Here is a 17,068-nt window from a genome sequence, read left to right as displayed (position 1 = left end):
ATTTGTGGCTTAAGGGCACATATGGGAGCGAGACTAGACATAACTCGCTGTGGCGAAGGAACCGCAGTCATCGCCACCTCCACCGCAGTGGTTGAGCTTATGAGCACACGGTGGTCTCAACTTCTGGTCAATTGTATGAATATCCATGGCCAAGTCCAAAGTCCCGCTGTCTTGATGTCTTGCTGTCCGTGTCTTTGTCCATTTGTCTGCGTGGCTTTTGGCCGCCGGATTAGCATTGAAATTGACTTCGTGCTGTGCTCATTAAAATTTTACGTGCATAAAGTTTATTTCGATTTGCCTGGCGTTCTCTCTCCCAGTTATTGTTGTTGTTGTCTCAGCGGTTGTCGCTGTTTTGTTGTCGTTGCAGTTGTCGCTAGCCACGTCCTTATCCTCAACCTCAACCTCAAAGTCATAGCCCAAGTCGTCATCGTCATCGACATCGCCATCGACATCGTCATAGTCTCTTGGGTTGTTTCTCAATAAAAACTCCAAAAAGCAAACAATTACATTTCGTGGTTGCGGCTTACAGCATATTCCAAGAATCTAAGAAATGAGACTGAGAATGAGAAAATTCAGCTCAGCTGCTACTCGTTTCTACTTCACTGTTGTTGTTTTTCTCATTTTTCGCTATATTGAATTCTTTTACTTCCTTATTGGCAGCGAAAAGCGAAAAGCAAAAGCAACTCAAGCGAAGCTACTTACTTAGAAACCCTTTCGGATTTCAACGGAGTTTGTGCTCAGTTATTGGCGTTTTTAATGCGTTTTTCGCCGGTTCAATGCATTAACAAGTTTACAGCCGTTTTGGAATTGATGTGGCTAACAACTTTTTCAATTATCCCCAGCGAGCGACAGAACAAAGTATAGAGAGACTCGAGTTTGTAACTGAAATTGAGACTGTGGACTGGAACTCGAACTCGACTCAGATCATCTCACGTTGTCCTCAGGTTATTGTTGTTGCTCTTGTTGTTGTTGTTATTGTTGTATAAGTTGTATGTCTTCTGTTATTATGCCATGAGGCTATAAAAACTTGTTTTCGAAGTTCATGATCAGCTGTGAACTGAAAGTGGTTGATGATAGTAGCAGGAGAAGAAGAATCTCAGTTGTGAAGTTAAAGTAAAGTTTTGTGTACCGGTTTTTGCTGTTATGCTGTTATGTTACTCCACCGCCAATTGCACTCGTAATTGAGCCCCGCATCTGAGCTGCGATCGTTTGCGATCTTTGTCTCTCAATCTCAATCTCAATCTCAATCTCAATCTTAAAGTCCATCTTCGTTTTGGCATTACGTGCGCTGATGCAACTTGCTGCTTTTGTAAAAAGAGAAACAGTTTTGCTTAGCTTTGAAGTTCGCCTTGTGACAGCATATTTCTGCTGCTGATATTCTGTTGCACTATAATATTTCAACAAGGCAATCGACAGGCAACTTCCTGCTTATGCCAAAACCTAAATCATGTCGCCTTGAAGAAGACGCTGCGAGAACTGCGAAAACAAAAACAACAACAGCAGCATCAGCAGCTGAATTTGGCATGCCACCAAGGGGCATGGGGCATGGGGCATGCATTGCATTCCGGCCATGCAGCAAGCATGACAGCCTAGACCTGATCTATTTTGGTCACGCTGCAACTGTGCCCCGCCTGCTACTCTTTTACTCCAGCCAGCTAGCGACATGCAAAATAAACATAAATATATTACACACATTCGAGGAATACAGCTGCCGATGTCTTCCTTGGCTGCCTCCTCCAGCCACCGCAAAATATAAAAACAAACAATTTGTAGGTGTGGTGACTGCGGCTTGACTGTGAACACTGCCACAGCCAGTGGAGCTGTTGCTGCCGGTGGTGGTGCCATTCTCTTGATGGCCGTTCTGGTAGATGAAGCGGAAATGTGACGTTGATGGCAATAAATTCACTCGCTTTGTTTGTGTGCAAAAATAACGAACAACAAAAAAGTTCAAAGATTCGCTGCAGATTGCGACGTGCAGATGCTTCTCGATTCACATTCCTCGCAACACATCTTAGAATGGAATTCCTTACATGCATCTCAATCATTGCTCACCCAAAGCAAAGAGAAAGTTCTTCCCAAAAAAAAAACCAAAAATATGCTAAATAGTTCAAATCAAATATATAATTAGAAGTAATCAAGCAGCAGGTTACTGATCCATCTTTAAATATTGCTTAACACACACTGTGATTTATTACTATTTTATTTTAATATCTCAGCTGGACTGACCTCTGAAAAAGTTAATAATTGTTATTTATGCAGAAGATTGTCAATGACTGAAATAGTTGATAGTTTTAATTATTCATAAGATTGTCAACGTTTTCTATGCATTCGAAATATTTAAAGATTTGTTAAATTTTTTAAGACTCCCACAATGAAGCTAGTTTTCTACGAAAATCATTTTTCTCTGTATTTATTTTAGTTTAATCTCTGCATTTCCCACAGATTGCCAAGATTTTCTTATGCTATTATTTTCACAATATTATGTGTTATAGTTTTCAGAAAAAGTTGTTCTCTGGAATATATTTTAGCAGCTGATGAAACTGATGAAACTTTGTATTACAGTTAATAGCATTTAATTAAAGTGTATTCAGGCTTCTTTTAAGTTAGTTAAATATAATAAAATAAATTCTATATATACATATATTTAACATTTCGTCTACTTTTCTAGATTTTAATAATATTCTAAATTTAATTTAACACACTCTTAATGCAATCCAAATACTATTTTTATTCTCATTGCAATCCCTTTTACTACAACTAAGTTCCTGCAACCTGCTCTATAACTAAGTTAACAGTAGCTGCCTGCTACTAATGCCAATTAATTTAATTTAGCCATTGTTTTGCGCTATTCTTAGCTCAATTTAAAGCTTTCCCACCTTCACGTTATTCACGTTTAGTATTCACGGAATTCATAATAACAAAGTGCTTGAATGAGTTTCACACCGCATTAGTCATGCGGCTCTTGAGAGACTGTTAGACGAGGGAACAGCCAAAAGAAACATCAGCAACATCAACAACATCAAATTGATTCGCGCAAAAAAAATAACGGCCTTCTGTCTGTCGCCTTTTGTATCGTTTTCTCATGCCGCTTAGGCGGCTTAAGCGGCGTATGCGTAATTAAAACATGCGCTGGCGGCGCTTTTGACCAGGTGTGGCCCTTTTTTTACGAAAATCCATTGTATCTTTGCGCCAACATATTAATTATTTGCTGTGTAGCTTGAAAAAATATTTCCAATAGACCAAAAGACGAAAATAAAATCTAAAAACAAATTATTGGGCGTCGGCGCAGCAACAACAGCAAAAATTTTGCCGGCCAACAAGTTGTCTCGCTTTTTTTTATTTGCCAGTTTTTGTATTTCTATAATTTATTAAAAAAACACGCCAAATGCATATGTAGAAATGAGTTTCCCCTTCGCTCTCTCCATCTCTCTCTTCTCACTCTTTTTCTGTTTTGGTGCAACGCCTTTATGCGCCTTTTGCATGCGTAATTTCTGTGTGGCGCTGACTTGGTGGTCTTTCGGTCTGCCCGGTCTCTCGTCATCGCCGACATTGTCGTTGTCGTCCCTGTCCCAATCCGGGTGCGACGGCACCCCCATTGAATAATTGCCACAGGCTGGGCGCCACACGTTGCCAGCGAACAACGCCAACGTTGGAGATGGAGATGGAAATGGGACTGAGAGTGGGAATGGGAATGGAAGCGGGAATTCGGATACAAAATTTGAGTATTTTGCAGTGCAATATGCATAAAGATAAATATGCATATATGTATATGTATATATATCTAGATCTGCATACGAGTGGAGAGTATATGCTAATGACACAGCATGTCGGCTTGATTACTCACAAAACTGTGCTGAAAGATTTCGCATACCCTGTAAAGGCAGCTCTTGAGGTATTTGCATCAAATATCAATTTTATTTTACATTTTTATGGCGTCATAAATATTTCTAATCTGCGCAAAATTAATTGCAAATACAGTTAGCTTTTGCTGTTATTTTTTGAGGTGTTTCGGAAGTAAAGTAATTTGATTCGCAAGGTTAAAGCAAACATTAACGAAACGTAGTTAACCTTGTGCAGATAACTGAAATATTACTCAAACAAGAAAGTAAGCCACGGTAAAGTGTCCTCGACTGTCCTGTATAAAAGCAAAACAGTGCTTTATTATTCTTAAAATATACTACATTAATATACTAAAATAATAAAAAATACCAATGGTTATATTTGATACATATGTATATCGATATACCATTGCGTGTAAAATATATCTAAGAATGTTGAATATACCAGATTGTCAACTAAGCCAAGGTACATATATCAATATACTATTACATATAAAATATACCATAGAGTAGAGAATTTAACAGATTGTTAACCAAATCAACTAAGACCAGACTGTTGACGGCGATCAAGAATATATGTATATTCTAATTTCTAGGGTTGAAGATGTTGTCTTCTTCCTTCCACATACATTTACTGGAGGCACAAAGTTATAATACCCTTCTACCCTATCGGGTATAAAAAAACAATCAAAACTGATACATAAATCACAAAGTATTTCCTTTTTTTGTTATGCAGGGTATAACAAAGTCGGCTGTCACTTTGATATCCTTTTGCACTTTTATGTTTTGTTTTTTGTGTGGCAACTCAACTGTAATTTAGTTTTCAACATCAAAGGCGTGGGAATGACGCAAAAAAATGGCACAAATGCTGCGTAATCCCAATGATATATCGCGTCTCTTAGTGATCTGAATTTCAGCAAAAAGAAACAAGTATGAAAGCTACAGTCGAGTGTACTCGACTGTGAGATACCCGCTACCCATTTTGAATAAAAGCAATATATTTTGCGGTATTATTCTCAAAATATACCAAATATACTGCAAAAATACTAAAAATATACCAAATGGTATATGTGGTATATCGATATAGTACCGCATTCAAAATATACCATAGACGGCACAATATACCAGATTGTCAGCCAAAGCAACTAAGACCTCTAGTAAGTAGGCGTTTTTGCCCATACAAAAGTATTTCTTTAATAACTGCGACAATTTTTATCTGATCGCAACCAAATTTTCAGGGATCATAACTACTATAGTTATTACTGTATATACCAAAATTCGTAACTCTAGCTTTAAAATTACGCTTGTTATTCGATTTTTTTGATTTGCAGGGGTGGAAGTGGGCGTGGCAAAAATTTGAAACAAACTTGATCTGCGTGCAAACATAACAAATGCTGTCGAAAAAAAATTATAGCTCTATCTCTTATAGTCTCTGAGATCTAGGTGTTCATACGGACAGACGGACAGACGGACAGACGGACGGACGGACAGACGGACATGGCTATATCGTCTCGGCTGTTGACGCTGATCAAGAATATATATACTTTATAGGGTCGGAGATGCCTCCTTCTACCTGTTACATACATTTCCTGCCGGCACAAAGTTATAATACCCTTCTACCCTATGGGTAGCGGGTATAAAAAAGGATTCACAGCAAATCCACCGACAAAATCTCTCTCAGAATAAATCTAAGGTAGCCGACAATGGAACTGAAATTTGTCGCCGTTGCAAATTGAAAACAACAGATCGCGCAAAAAATGGTTCGAAAAAGAATGCCAAACGACTGACTTGACTTTGAAAGCCAAAAAAGGGGGAAAAATTGTAACAAAAATTTAAAAATGAAAAAAACAAACTTAAGAACAGCGGTTTAAAGCTGAGTTTTTTTTTGGGTTGGAGGCGACGTCGTCAACGACGTTGACAATGACAAGCGGCGTCCGAGCGACGCGATCATTTGGGTCAATGACGACGAAATCGAAGCGACGCCGATGTCGATGTCGATGGCGATGTCGATGCCAATGATTTAGAACCTAACGATAAAGACGAACAACAGCGAGAACAGAGCGAATTGTGGCGGTCAATCAAGCAGAAAATGTTGTACGAGAATCATCATTTTAGCATGTGGCGACAGCCAATGATACTCCCCTCCCTCTCTTCCTCTCTCCCCTCTCTCGTATGTTGAAAGGAAGTTGTTGCTGTGTGTGGCATGGAACGGCGATGATCATTTTGTTCAACCGATTGTAAACGATGCGTTGCGATCGCTGCTCTGCGGCTTTGATCAAATGACAAAATTGATCATTTTCTGTTTGAATGGATTTTGGTTGCAGACTCCCTCGCTTCCCCCTTCCTCTTGTCCCTCCTTCTCCTTCTCCCTCAACAATTGATTTATGCCGTGGCTCAGTCGCTTGTCTCTGCTGTGTGGGGTCTTTGTGGCATGTGCAACAACAACAACAGCAACAACAACAACTTGAAACCTTTACCTATAAAAATATCAGAGCTTTTGTGTCGACCCAAAAGGTGCTATAAATCAAGCCGAATGTGAGCGCACCTTTTTTTGGTTTTGTTTGTGCTTTTGTTTTTTTAGTTTTTTGTTGAGTGAACGTTTCTGACCATTTTCCAAATTAACAACAATGCGAAAAATACAAAACTAAAAATAAAAAACACATTTTCGCGTCACAACAATTAATAGTTGCGAGCGAGTCCAGGATCAGCGACGACCCGAAACCAGTCTATAAGGTCTCTGCAGGTCTCTCTCACTCAATCTCCTCAGTCTGTCTTGTGGCAAGTTGTTGTACGTTTCAGTGTTTTTGTTTTTTGAGTTGCAAGTTCGATTTCACATTCCCGTAGGGGTGAAATCTTTTGCGTTTTTTGAATTTTCGCGTCGCGTTTTGTTTTCAGTTTTGGGTGAGCTGAAAACGCTGTGGGTAATAACCAAAAATTAGCAAAAATTGCTAAAGTTTGACTTGCATGATTTATCTATAATTTTGCATCGCTAGTCGCGCGGCAAGTCACTCTACGTTTGGGGGCAGCCAGCTATCCAGCTAGCCAACGAAATGCTGCTGCCACACTCGCCATCTGATAGGCCCACAGTCAAACACACACACACACACTTTCGTATATAGGCAGAGGGAGAGGGAAAGAGACTTCATCTGACAGCCTGGGCCATTTTTAATGCGCTTTTCAGTCTAAGCGATTTTCGGTTTTCGGTTTCCTTTTTGCAGCTTAACACTTGCGGGTGTTGTTGTCTACATAATTTCACTCCAGCTTTAACTTTGAAATATAGAAATAAGGGGAGAGTGGGAGGGAAGGAGACAAGAAGAAATACTTCAGCTTTGCCTGTGCAACATGTAATCGTCGTAATAATAAAAATTTGCAAATGATTTCGTTACTCAATCTGCAAATCTGTTTTCGGCTATCGTTACAGTCCTGGTTATGGCATCCCGGCTGGCCGCTGGCCACATCCAATGGAGCGCTGGTGCTGCAGTTGAGTGACTCTGAGATCGCGCACGCACTCCAACCAGCCGAACTCTATCTGTGTGTCAAACTGGGTAAGTGGGTCGCACCAACTTAAGCGATATCCTTTTCATTTTATTACTCTACTATTTGCAACAACAATTCTTACACTTATAAATTGAGAACAAAGTAAGAGTAGCTTTCAGATTTATTTTCTTATTTATTTTGGTTTACTAAATACAAATAAAAGCACAAATATTATAGAAGAAATATCAACAGATAATTAAATTAAATAGAACATATTGAAGTATTTAATATTTTGTTTTAAAATTCGAAATGAAAATATATAATTAAATTAAAAATAAAAGATTGTATATATAACTTTTATTTAACAGTTCAAAATTCAATTAAAAATTAAAAAGTTTTGAAATAATTCTAACAAAAATTATTTTACACAATTCTAGAATACTCTTTTGAAGATTTCTTTAAGCTATTCATCTTAAAATAGATAAAATTATTGAAAATAAAAACTAAACAGTTTTTTATGGAAAGTAAGAAACATTTCATAAAAAAGTTATAATAATATGGCTATACATTTTTTAATTATAAGCTTTGAAATAAATATTCGAGTATTTCGTTGAACAACTTTATAGTAGCTTCTACTGATTCCTCATGAACTGACATTTTTAAATGAAACTATAGATAACTGCTCTAGAAAAAATATAGAAATAAAGTAGCTTCATTAAGATGATGTCCTTAACAATTTTGAAAATATTAATAAATTAAAAATCAAATCAATCAATTTGGAGACTTTTTACCATTGTTAGCATATTCAGAATTGTACATAATATTAAAATTTGAAAAACTTACATACTATAAACAAAATATTTAAATAATTGAAGTTCTTTTTATTATATAAAATATCTAATTGGTAAATAATAACTTACATGAAACGTACATTTGCATTTGCGCGTTAAAACTAACAAAATTAGTTTCAGGAAGTTTACTCTTTGTAGATATCACATCGTGATAAAAAGAATAAACACTTTACAGTTTAACTCAGACGTTTTTAAGTATGGTAAATGTATTCCAGTAAATAAAGCAACAATTTTAATTAGCCGCCTCACATGTTAGCTTTCTTTAGTATTTACTGAAATGCGAAGCTAACGTTTTCACTCCGTCAATCTGCTCAGCTCTCAGCTGCTCAGCTTAGTGTTCCATATAGTTAGGCATCTCTTGATCTACAACTATGTAGAAGCAGACTGCGAGGCAGCGAATAGAGCAGAGCAAAATGTTGCTAACTAGTGCACATGATTGTTAATCTAAAACTGATAATTTGTGTGTTTCAATTTCAGAATCTGACGCAGAGGCCACACCGCAGCTTTATGTCGTTTGGCGCTCGTCACAGCAGCAGCAGCAGCAAGAGAGGAGCGGAAGAAGTACGAGTTGTAGTGAGTTGCAGACTCACTGCATCGATATAGATTACAATAATCCACGGCAAGAGCCATTAAGCGTGCTACAGCTAGAAATGTCGATGGCAGCAATGGCAACAACAACAACAACAACAGCGGGGCAGGGGCAAGTTAACGATGCTGCCATCGAGCTGCCGCAGTTGTTGCAGAATCTGCTGGTGAGCGTTGAGCGTAGCATTGAGCGCGTGTCGCTGAACGAGCTGCAGATGCCTCTAGCCCTCGGCGAGGATCAGCTCGATGAAGCCAACAACAATAACTTGAATAACAACAACACAAACAACTCGAACACAAACAACAACACGAACAACATTGGGTCGCCAAAGTGCGCGTTGCGGCGCAGCGATTTAATTACCAAAAACAAACTGTTCAACAACCGTTACATGCTGCGGCGTCTGACCAATCGACAGGACAGCATGAACTCCACCTCGTCGGGCAACAGCAACGCCAGCGAGCGCAGCAGCTCCAGTGGCAGCAGCAGCGCCGGCGAAGAGTTGCACAGCCATCTAAGCAGCAACTCGATGAACAACAACAACAACAACGGCAACAACGATTTGTTGTTGCCTTCCACATCGCCCGCTTTGCCGTTGTTTTGTTTGGGCAACTCATTTCCGCACATCGACAGCGACGAGGAGGCAACGGATGCCGGCGAGAAGCGTCAATCTCTGGGTAAGTGTACCAACTCCGTATCAACGTATACGTAATATGCACATTCACATCACGCATACGCCGCATACTCCAAACAATAAGTGCAACTCCGGTGCATATCTTTGTCTCTCTGCTCCACAAAACTGGGCGTTGTTTAGAGCTATTTGTTTTAGCCGCAAGATCTGCAATCGATGCCAGAGCAATTTACAGTCTCAGCGCGCAATTGTTGTATGCAAATCTTAAGAGCGGGAGGCCACGCCTCCCCACCGCCCCACAGTACTCAAATATTCAATTAAACGCCCCGCGGCCAAAGTGTTGAGCTCATTTCTCGCTCTGCACTAATAGCACCGTTTAGATAGTCCGCCAAAAACAAAATTTAGCGTCAATTCGAATATAATTTCTGTGCATAAATTTGCCAACATTTGATTCAATTAATCGCGCAATGAGCGCCTGCAATCAGTTAAGAATTTTCTAGTGAAAGTACGTTCGCCTTCTCTATCTGGTTTGTTATGATAAATTGTACTTCTTTTTGATAAATTATTATGTTAACTTTCGCTGTGGCTTGCTTACAACGTATTTGTAGTTAGCTTCTTCCCGCTGAGCTGTTGAGCTGATTCATATTTCTCTGCACTTTCTTTGCTCTTAATTGAACTTTTAATCAAGTGTAGCGTACTTCAAAATCAGCGCCAACATTTGATAAACATATCACTTTAGTATTTACTTCCTCATGCTTCGATAAATCTTTATGTGTTTATGCTCTTGCAAAAAAAATTAATTTAAAACTTGCGAAACTTTTCGCTAATCTAAACAAACAGTTGGGAAAGAAAATAAGTTAAATCTTTTACAATTGCTAAATAATTTTTTACATTTATTGCCCACACAATATGTTTAGATTATGACTTTTTGAGTCTAAGTTTAAAAAATAATTTCAATTTAAAATCACAGCAATTCTTCTGACAAATGAAATTTTTGAAAGCTTTTGAAAGAATTTCAATTTATATTTGTTCATAAATTTAAATGAACTTTTGATAAGTGAAATAAGTTTTTAAGTTTTATTTTTACGATTAAATTTTTAAAACTTCTGAAAGAATTTCCATTTGAAATCAGAGAATTTTTATTTATTTAAACAATCTTTTGACAAATTATTATAATTTGTACCTCACTATTTATTGCACTGATAGCATCATTTATAAGATTTGCTTATGACTTGAAATAGATCCGATTTCTAATCTGTGAAATTATTTAATTTGTTAAAAACAAATGTGAGAAATAACATGAACATAATCAAGCTGTATTCTGAAATATATTGTACATTTATGGCTCAATAAATCTGCTTAGGTTGAACATTTGAGAAATAAAATGAAAGTGATTTAGCTGTGGTTGAGACTCTACGCCATTGAAAGAATTCCGTTTTAAAATCGGTAAAGTTTATCATAACTTTTAAACATTATTCCAGTTAAATTCATCCATATTTTTGTTGTTTAACGCTCTTGAAATAATTTTGATGAGCAGTAAATTGATTTTGTAATGATCAGTCGAAAAGAAAACATTTCTCTATCTCTGAGAGAATCTTTTTCAACTTTTCTCATGATGCTCCCAGACTTGTTTAATTGATTATTTAACTGCTACTTTGCAGATTGTCTCTCCATTAAAGTTTATTAGCAACGATTTTAACGATCAATTCTCAGCCGCTTTCTCTATCGTTCGTTCGATAACTGATTCGATTTAATTGTCAAATGTAAATTCGTCGTGAATAGTCGAGATATAATGTGTTTCAGAACCGATTGGGAATGCAGCAAACAGCAGTTGTCCTGGACCTGCCTCATGCTCAATATTGTGATTGTGGTAAGATTGGCATTCGCAGATTGCAAACAGCTTTGAACTGGATTGAGTTTCGCAATCTTAGCGCAGTATCTGATTGTGGGAGTATTGTTTCAACATGCCTATGTGCTGATCAAACTGGGGCCAAACTATGAATTTGCCTCACTCTTCACGATGCTTTCGTGGATCGAGGGCATCTGCAGTCTGGTGCTGTTGGTGGACACGATCTTTGTAATGTGTGGCACAGGGAATCTCTTTCTGGTGGTGAGAAAATGAAGAAATTTCAATCTTTCCATTCTAGTTTTTCACTTCAGCAAAACTTAGTCCATAATTTTGGGCTTCTTGCTGAATTCTGTGCTCCTGATTTCCGGCAGCTTTTCGATTATCGCCTATACGGATGCCTATGTTGTGGTGCGTGGGTTCTTTAGCGAGAGACTCTACTACTATGAGACCACACACGAGTGCTGTGGCATCAATGGACCCCAGGATTATGGTGTGCCCATTTCGAATGATACGATTCCTCTTTCGTGCTATAAATATCGCAAAGCTCTGCCCAAAAATCTCTATGAACGCGGCTGTCTTTATGCCGCCTATGACAGCTGGTTCTGGTTTATATTCTCGAATTGCTATTGGTTTGCCTTTGTTCTCATGATTGTCGATATCGTCTGTCACTTTAAGCTGCGGCAGCGTCTCTAAGAGGGAATATCGAATGTCATCAATATCACTTGCTCTTAAATTATGGCTAATACACAAAGTATCTGTCCAGGCGGTAAATGAAACCACACACTCGCGGTGTGTTGTATCACAGTTGCAGCTGAGTTCAGTTCAATTCAGTTCAGCTTGCGACTAGAATGCGTCGACAACGCCCACGGTTACCGTTCGACCACAAAAGCCAACAAAAAAGCTATTAGCCATTAACAACAACGGCCCACAGCATCCGCCAGGCGTTGGTTAACCACAAAATATCGTTGTCTTTTCGCTGCCACCACCAACAACAACAACAAGAAGCAAGCAGCTACAACCGTGCAAATGCCTTTTAATTTGTCAAAGCCTAAAATATGAAAATTAAATGAGAAACCAAAGCAATGCACTGTGCACAGTGGAACCAGTTTGCCAAACAATCTACTGAACTGACCCTTGTCAACTTAACATATGTTCAGCCAGCATTTATTATGTGGGGAAAAGATATGGAAATCTAGCAGATAAATCATTGAAATGGGCAGCGGCTTGTTAGAGAGAAAACAATATCTTAGCTGATAGAGTTTGATAGATACAAATATACGAGTGTTGTTTTTGTTTACATGCTGTGAATTACGATAAATATCTATTTCTAATTATGTGGTTTATATAATGTCTTAAATCTTTAAATTGCGTAGGTAAAAAACGCCTTCAAATTCTTCTAGAATTTTAATAAAGTTTTCGTAATTCAGCAAATAATTGTATATAGACAATAGCTATAGACCACTTTATGGGGAAATTGTAAGATCAGTAAATTATGAAACCATTACATATTCATATTCTGATTGTGATTTTTGTTAATAAGAAGTTTGAGAAATAGATTAACTGCTTCATTTTATTAAGCTCTTAGTATACAGGTTCCCAAATTTGTTTCCAGTATTCAATTTATATTAAATAATAGAGCAATGAGAGCATTGCAATATTTTCATAAAGTTAATTTTCAAAAAGTATAGATAATATTGTTTCTTGGTTAGTTTGGAACATTTTAGGAAAATAACAAAATTCACTAAAAAATGTTATAAAAATAATAATGAAAAGATTCCACAGTTTAATATATGTGAAATCTAAAGATAAATGAGAAGTTCATTGTGTAGTTTTATTAGAGTTTAGTGCATAAATTATTAATATTTACTACACTTCTTTATTTTAATCATGAGATATACAATAAATTTAGGGGTTTCTTGCTTTGGTTGGCAATCTAGTATATATTTAATGTAGCAGTATATCGATATACCAAATATAACCTTCGGTATATTAATAAATTTTTAAGAAATAAGTGCAATATATGTACATAAATAACAAAATATTTTATACTACGTACAAAAAGCAATTACGAAAGACAAGATCAAATAAAATCCCTAAGATCTTTGGTCAAAGATGTAAAATAAATTCGATTGGCAAATTGGCACTGCATTGGTGCAAGGGTCACTTTCAAGCCAACTGACTATATCTAAAATAAATATATATAGGAGGAGGGGGATTGGATATGCTAAGTGGAGAGCTCGTTATCTGATCCCAGTGTGCAGCGGCAATGGAATGCGATCGACCTGAAGTCGCATTTTGGGTGTGTGTGTGGGTGCAATTTGCAAGCGGGCATAAATCAGCTGACAAGTGCGGGGGCACACAACTGTGGCAGCAGCAACTATTGGGGTATTGAATTACGTACTTATGCATGCAACAGAGCAGCGTGCAACGTGCAACCAGCACCTGGCATTTGTATTCGCACCACAATTCAAAGCGGTGGCCAACAGGTGGTGGCGACTCTTTTGGTGGTGCAACCAGGTGGCAGAATTTCTGCAGACGCTGCAAAGTGTCGCATTTATAACAACTATAAAAAATATCAAAATTGTCGCACGCGAAAGTGGCGACTCCAAATTTATGATTGCAAACGAGTTTTTCGAAATGCCACGCCCCCTTTTATTTTGTGTGTGGGGGCTACTGTGAAGCTGTGGCTGTGGCTGTCGCCAAATTAATCAAATGACATTATTATGCAAAGCACGTCGCACGATCCTGAACCAGTTTTTTCAAGGTTTCCTTCGAGCGTTTAAAATGCAATTAACCCATATCGAACTATGCTATATATAAAGTATAATATTAATACTTGTCACTTGTTGTATCTGTTTTTTGCTTTTGCAGCGTTGCAGACGGAGAGGGAGACAGCGTTGGAGAGGGAGTCAGAGACGGAACTGTTGCCGCCCAACTCGATCAGTGAATTGCCCGAGAAACTGTTGAACAGCGGCGTCTATTTGCCAGGTACTTTCCATTTTTGCATAATTCTAGACTTTCACTACAACTAACCAACTAACTAACTAAACTAACTGTTCGCTTATAAATATAAATTGGAAATTTGTTAACGCCAAAATGGAAAATCATCAAGCAACGCCCCTTGATTTTTATTTTTATGTGTTTTTCATGCCCGCCAGGCATGCAATTGAACTTCAAATTCAATTTGCATTCGTTTCAATTCGTTGCGATGTGAATTCACCAATTCGAACTCAAACTCCAATTCAATTCAATTAATTCACACACTTTTTTCGCACATTAACGCGGCGTGTCGACACTCGGACCACCCAGCGAGCAATTCACAAAGCATTCGAGTTAGATTTCCATGCGATCGCATAACCAATATCGATTCCATTTTCATTTCCATTTCCCCCTTTTTTTCGCAGGCACACGCACCCTCCAAGGCGACCCACTTGTGCATGTGGATGGCGATGCTGTGGCAAGCGCGGGCCTCAATTGCTATGAGCTGGCCACTCTGTTGCTCTACTACAGCACCATACCGGAGCGCAGGTGAGTTTGCAGAAAAAAACACACACTATTGAAGGGGTTACCTCAACCCCGCCCCCGCCCTCCGTCTTTGTTGCTGCCCCCCTCTCAATCAGAATCAGGCAGTTTAATGTCAAATGCAAAACGCATGGGAATGAGCACAACAACGAGGCAGCTGCCTGCTCTTCAGCTTCAACACAACAAAGCGACTCAAGATGAAGACACAGTGGGTGGAGGTAGAAGTAGAAGAAGAAGAAGCAGTTTATAGACTCACAGCCCATCCATATTTACGAGCAGATATGCAAATGTGCAGTTAATGCCTGACCAACCAACCAAGAGCCAACTTTGCATGGCGCTGGGAAAAACGACAACGACAACGACGACGACGACGACGACGGCGCTGCACTTAAGCCTTTAAGATGTTATATACAGGAGGGATGGGGAGGAACTCGCTTTGGCCACAAGTAGAGCTCTTCCCCAACACATCTGTTCACTCGCTCGGTCGTCGTCTGGCTGTCTGGCAATCAGGCAGTCGAACTCATTGCCACAGCAGAATATGCATGCCAGTCAATTTGCCACTTTGGCTAAAAGGAAACATGCAACAAGAACAACCAGCGAGCAACTAGCAACAACAACAACAACTGTGCAACAACAACAACATCGAACAGCACTTGTGTTCAATGCTGAGAACTTTGCCACAGAAAATAGAACAAAAGCCTCAGTCTAAAAGTCGATAACACTGCGCTACAAAAGCGTCAAACTTTGAAGATTTTACGCTCCAATTGAGCCGACAAATAGATAAGCTGACATTATGTCCATTTCGCCTTATAACAGATTAGAATATCAGTAATCTTTCCAAGTACTTTGCATTGCTATGAACTGTCGGCTTAAGTCTTTTATGAATAAGAGATTGCCTCTGGGATCTCTCTATCAAGAGAGACTAGAGTATTAGTTCTATTTGTATGTGTTATAATGGGAATGAAATTAATTGATATCATTTCAAACTTAACATAATAGCTTTTGCTAGAAGATAAAATAGTGCAGAATTTATAGTATTTCATTTATATTCTTAAAGATAGAAATCTATTCTTCTTTAAGAAATTAGCTAATATGGAAAAAGTATAATAAATTTTAACGAAGTTACTTTAAACTTTGAGCAAAAATCTATTTATTTTCACACTTTGCCAGCTGATAATTCTGCTTTTGTGAATGAAGCGTTCTTTATTTAATGAAAGCATTTAAATTTAATCGCCTACGCGTGTTATATAATTTAATAAGAACATACTATAGTTGAGTATTGTCTTTTAACTTCTTTAAATGCTCAGTTTTTCAAAGAAAAGAACCCAAGTTCATTGCCAAAAGATTACAGATTACAATGTAAACGTCCTTTAAATGGACTGCAATAAATATTATCTCACATCTTGGAGAACTTAATTCATTTCTTTCTATTTATTTTCACAGTTTTTTGGTTAATATTTTATTTTAAGCTAAGTTCTGCATAATTGAGAGACAAGCATAAATTAAATAGCTGCATTCAGTCTAATCTAAATAATTATATAACACAGCGGGCATAAAATTTATGACGTACTTTAAAAAATGACTTGATTTTTCAATGGAAATTCTCTAAAGTAGTTTTGGTGAAAATACATATTACCTTTTAACTTATGTTCAGAAGAAAACTTAATTAATTTTTTATATTTATTTTTACACCTTTTTGTCTTATGTTTTATCTTAAGCAAAGTTCCGATTAATTGAAAGACAAACATAAGCTAAAAAGCCGAATTAGGTCTAATTAAATAAGGCAGCGCAATTTTTTATGCTTTTAAATAAGACCAAGATTTTTAATTGATACTCTATCAACACTTTTAGAGAAGATGCAGTTATCTATTCAGTTTTTTCACTTTTTGGAGGATATGGTATCTATATTATTGAAAGGATAAATAACATAAAAAGTTGCAATGTGTCTTATCTTATTAATAATTAAAAAAACATCAGGCATACAATTTATTATGCTCTTAAATAATTTCCAAACTTTTCAATGGAAATTCTCTAATGACTTTCAAGTACTTTTCAAGAAGCGACACTTATGCAAGGCTTCCTTTAAATGAGTCCAAATAAATCTAAACTCACATGTAACATAACAAAAAAGGGCATAAGCTCGTAATTAATCTTTTTCAAGTCATTCACATTTGCGGAAGATGTTCAAGCTTTATTATCAAGATAGCCCTAGACTAACACAATGTTTTCTTCTCGAGAGCTTATCAAGATAGTCATGGGTTAAGCTGAGCTCTGTGTTCTATAGTGTAATTTTGAATTCTAGTCGCTGTCAGGCAA

The 17,068-nt window shown here is 37.6% G+C and overlaps 2 protein-coding genes across 5 annotated transcripts in view; both read left to right on the top strand.

Annotated features, from left to right (window-relative positions):
- The window catches only part of LOC132789195 (triple functional domain protein), a 59,686-nt gene that overhangs the window by 22,457 nt on the left and 20,161 nt on the right, over nt 1–17,068 (top strand). For all 3 annotated transcript variants that reach the window (XM_060797042.1, XM_060797041.1, XM_060797043.1), the window contains 4 exons: nt 7,261–7,384; nt 8,645–9,427; nt 14,102–14,218; nt 14,635–14,758. In XM_060797042.1, the coding sequence (XP_060653025.1) occupies nt 7,261–7,384; nt 8,645–9,427; nt 14,102–14,218; nt 14,635–14,758 (1,148 nt within the window). The remainder of the gene's footprint in view (nt 1–7,260; nt 7,385–8,644; nt 9,428–14,101; nt 14,219–14,634; nt 14,759–17,068) is intronic.
- Nucleotides 11,117–12,515, top strand: LOC132793139 (uncharacterized). 2 transcript variants are annotated; one of them, XM_060802824.1, is made up of 3 exons: nt 11,117–11,251; nt 11,318–11,491; nt 11,552–12,515. In XM_060802824.1, the coding sequence occupies exons 1-3, from the start codon at nt 11,174–11,176 to the stop codon at nt 11,921–11,923; spliced, it is 624 nt and encodes a 207-aa protein (XP_060658807.1). In that variant the 5' UTR covers nt 11,117–11,173; the 3' UTR covers nt 11,924–12,515. The 2 variants fall into 2 exon arrangements, with proteins under 2 accessions (XP_060658807.1, XP_060658808.1); XM_060802825.1 differs by having other exon boundaries at nt 11,120–11,251; nt 11,313–11,491; nt 11,552–12,512.

The sequence above is a fragment of the Drosophila nasuta genome, chromosome 3 (genome assembly GCF_023558535.2).
Source record: "Drosophila nasuta strain 15112-1781.00 chromosome 3, ASM2355853v1, whole genome shotgun sequence".
Taxonomy (NCBI): Eukaryota; Metazoa; Arthropoda; class Insecta; order Diptera; family Drosophilidae; genus Drosophila; species Drosophila nasuta.
Note: the sequence above shows the minus strand (reverse complement) of the source record. Positions and strands in the feature narration are given on the sequence as shown.

What these genes read in the sequence shown, in the direction of transcription:
- LOC132793139 (XM_060802824.1), top strand. Translation starts at nt 11,174, where the DNA reads ATGTGTTTCAGAACCGATTGGGAATGCAGCAAACAGCAGTTGTCCTGG. An exon ending in TGCTCAATATTGTGATTGTG is followed by an intron (nt 11,252 to 11,317) that starts GTAAGATTGGCA and finishes ATCTTAGCGCAG; the next exon opens with TATCTGATTGTGGGAGTATT. An exon ending in CAGGGAATCTCTTTCTGGTG is followed by an intron (nt 11,492 to 11,551) that starts GTGAGAAAATGA and finishes AGCAAAACTTAG; the next exon opens with TCCATAATTTTGGGCTTCTT.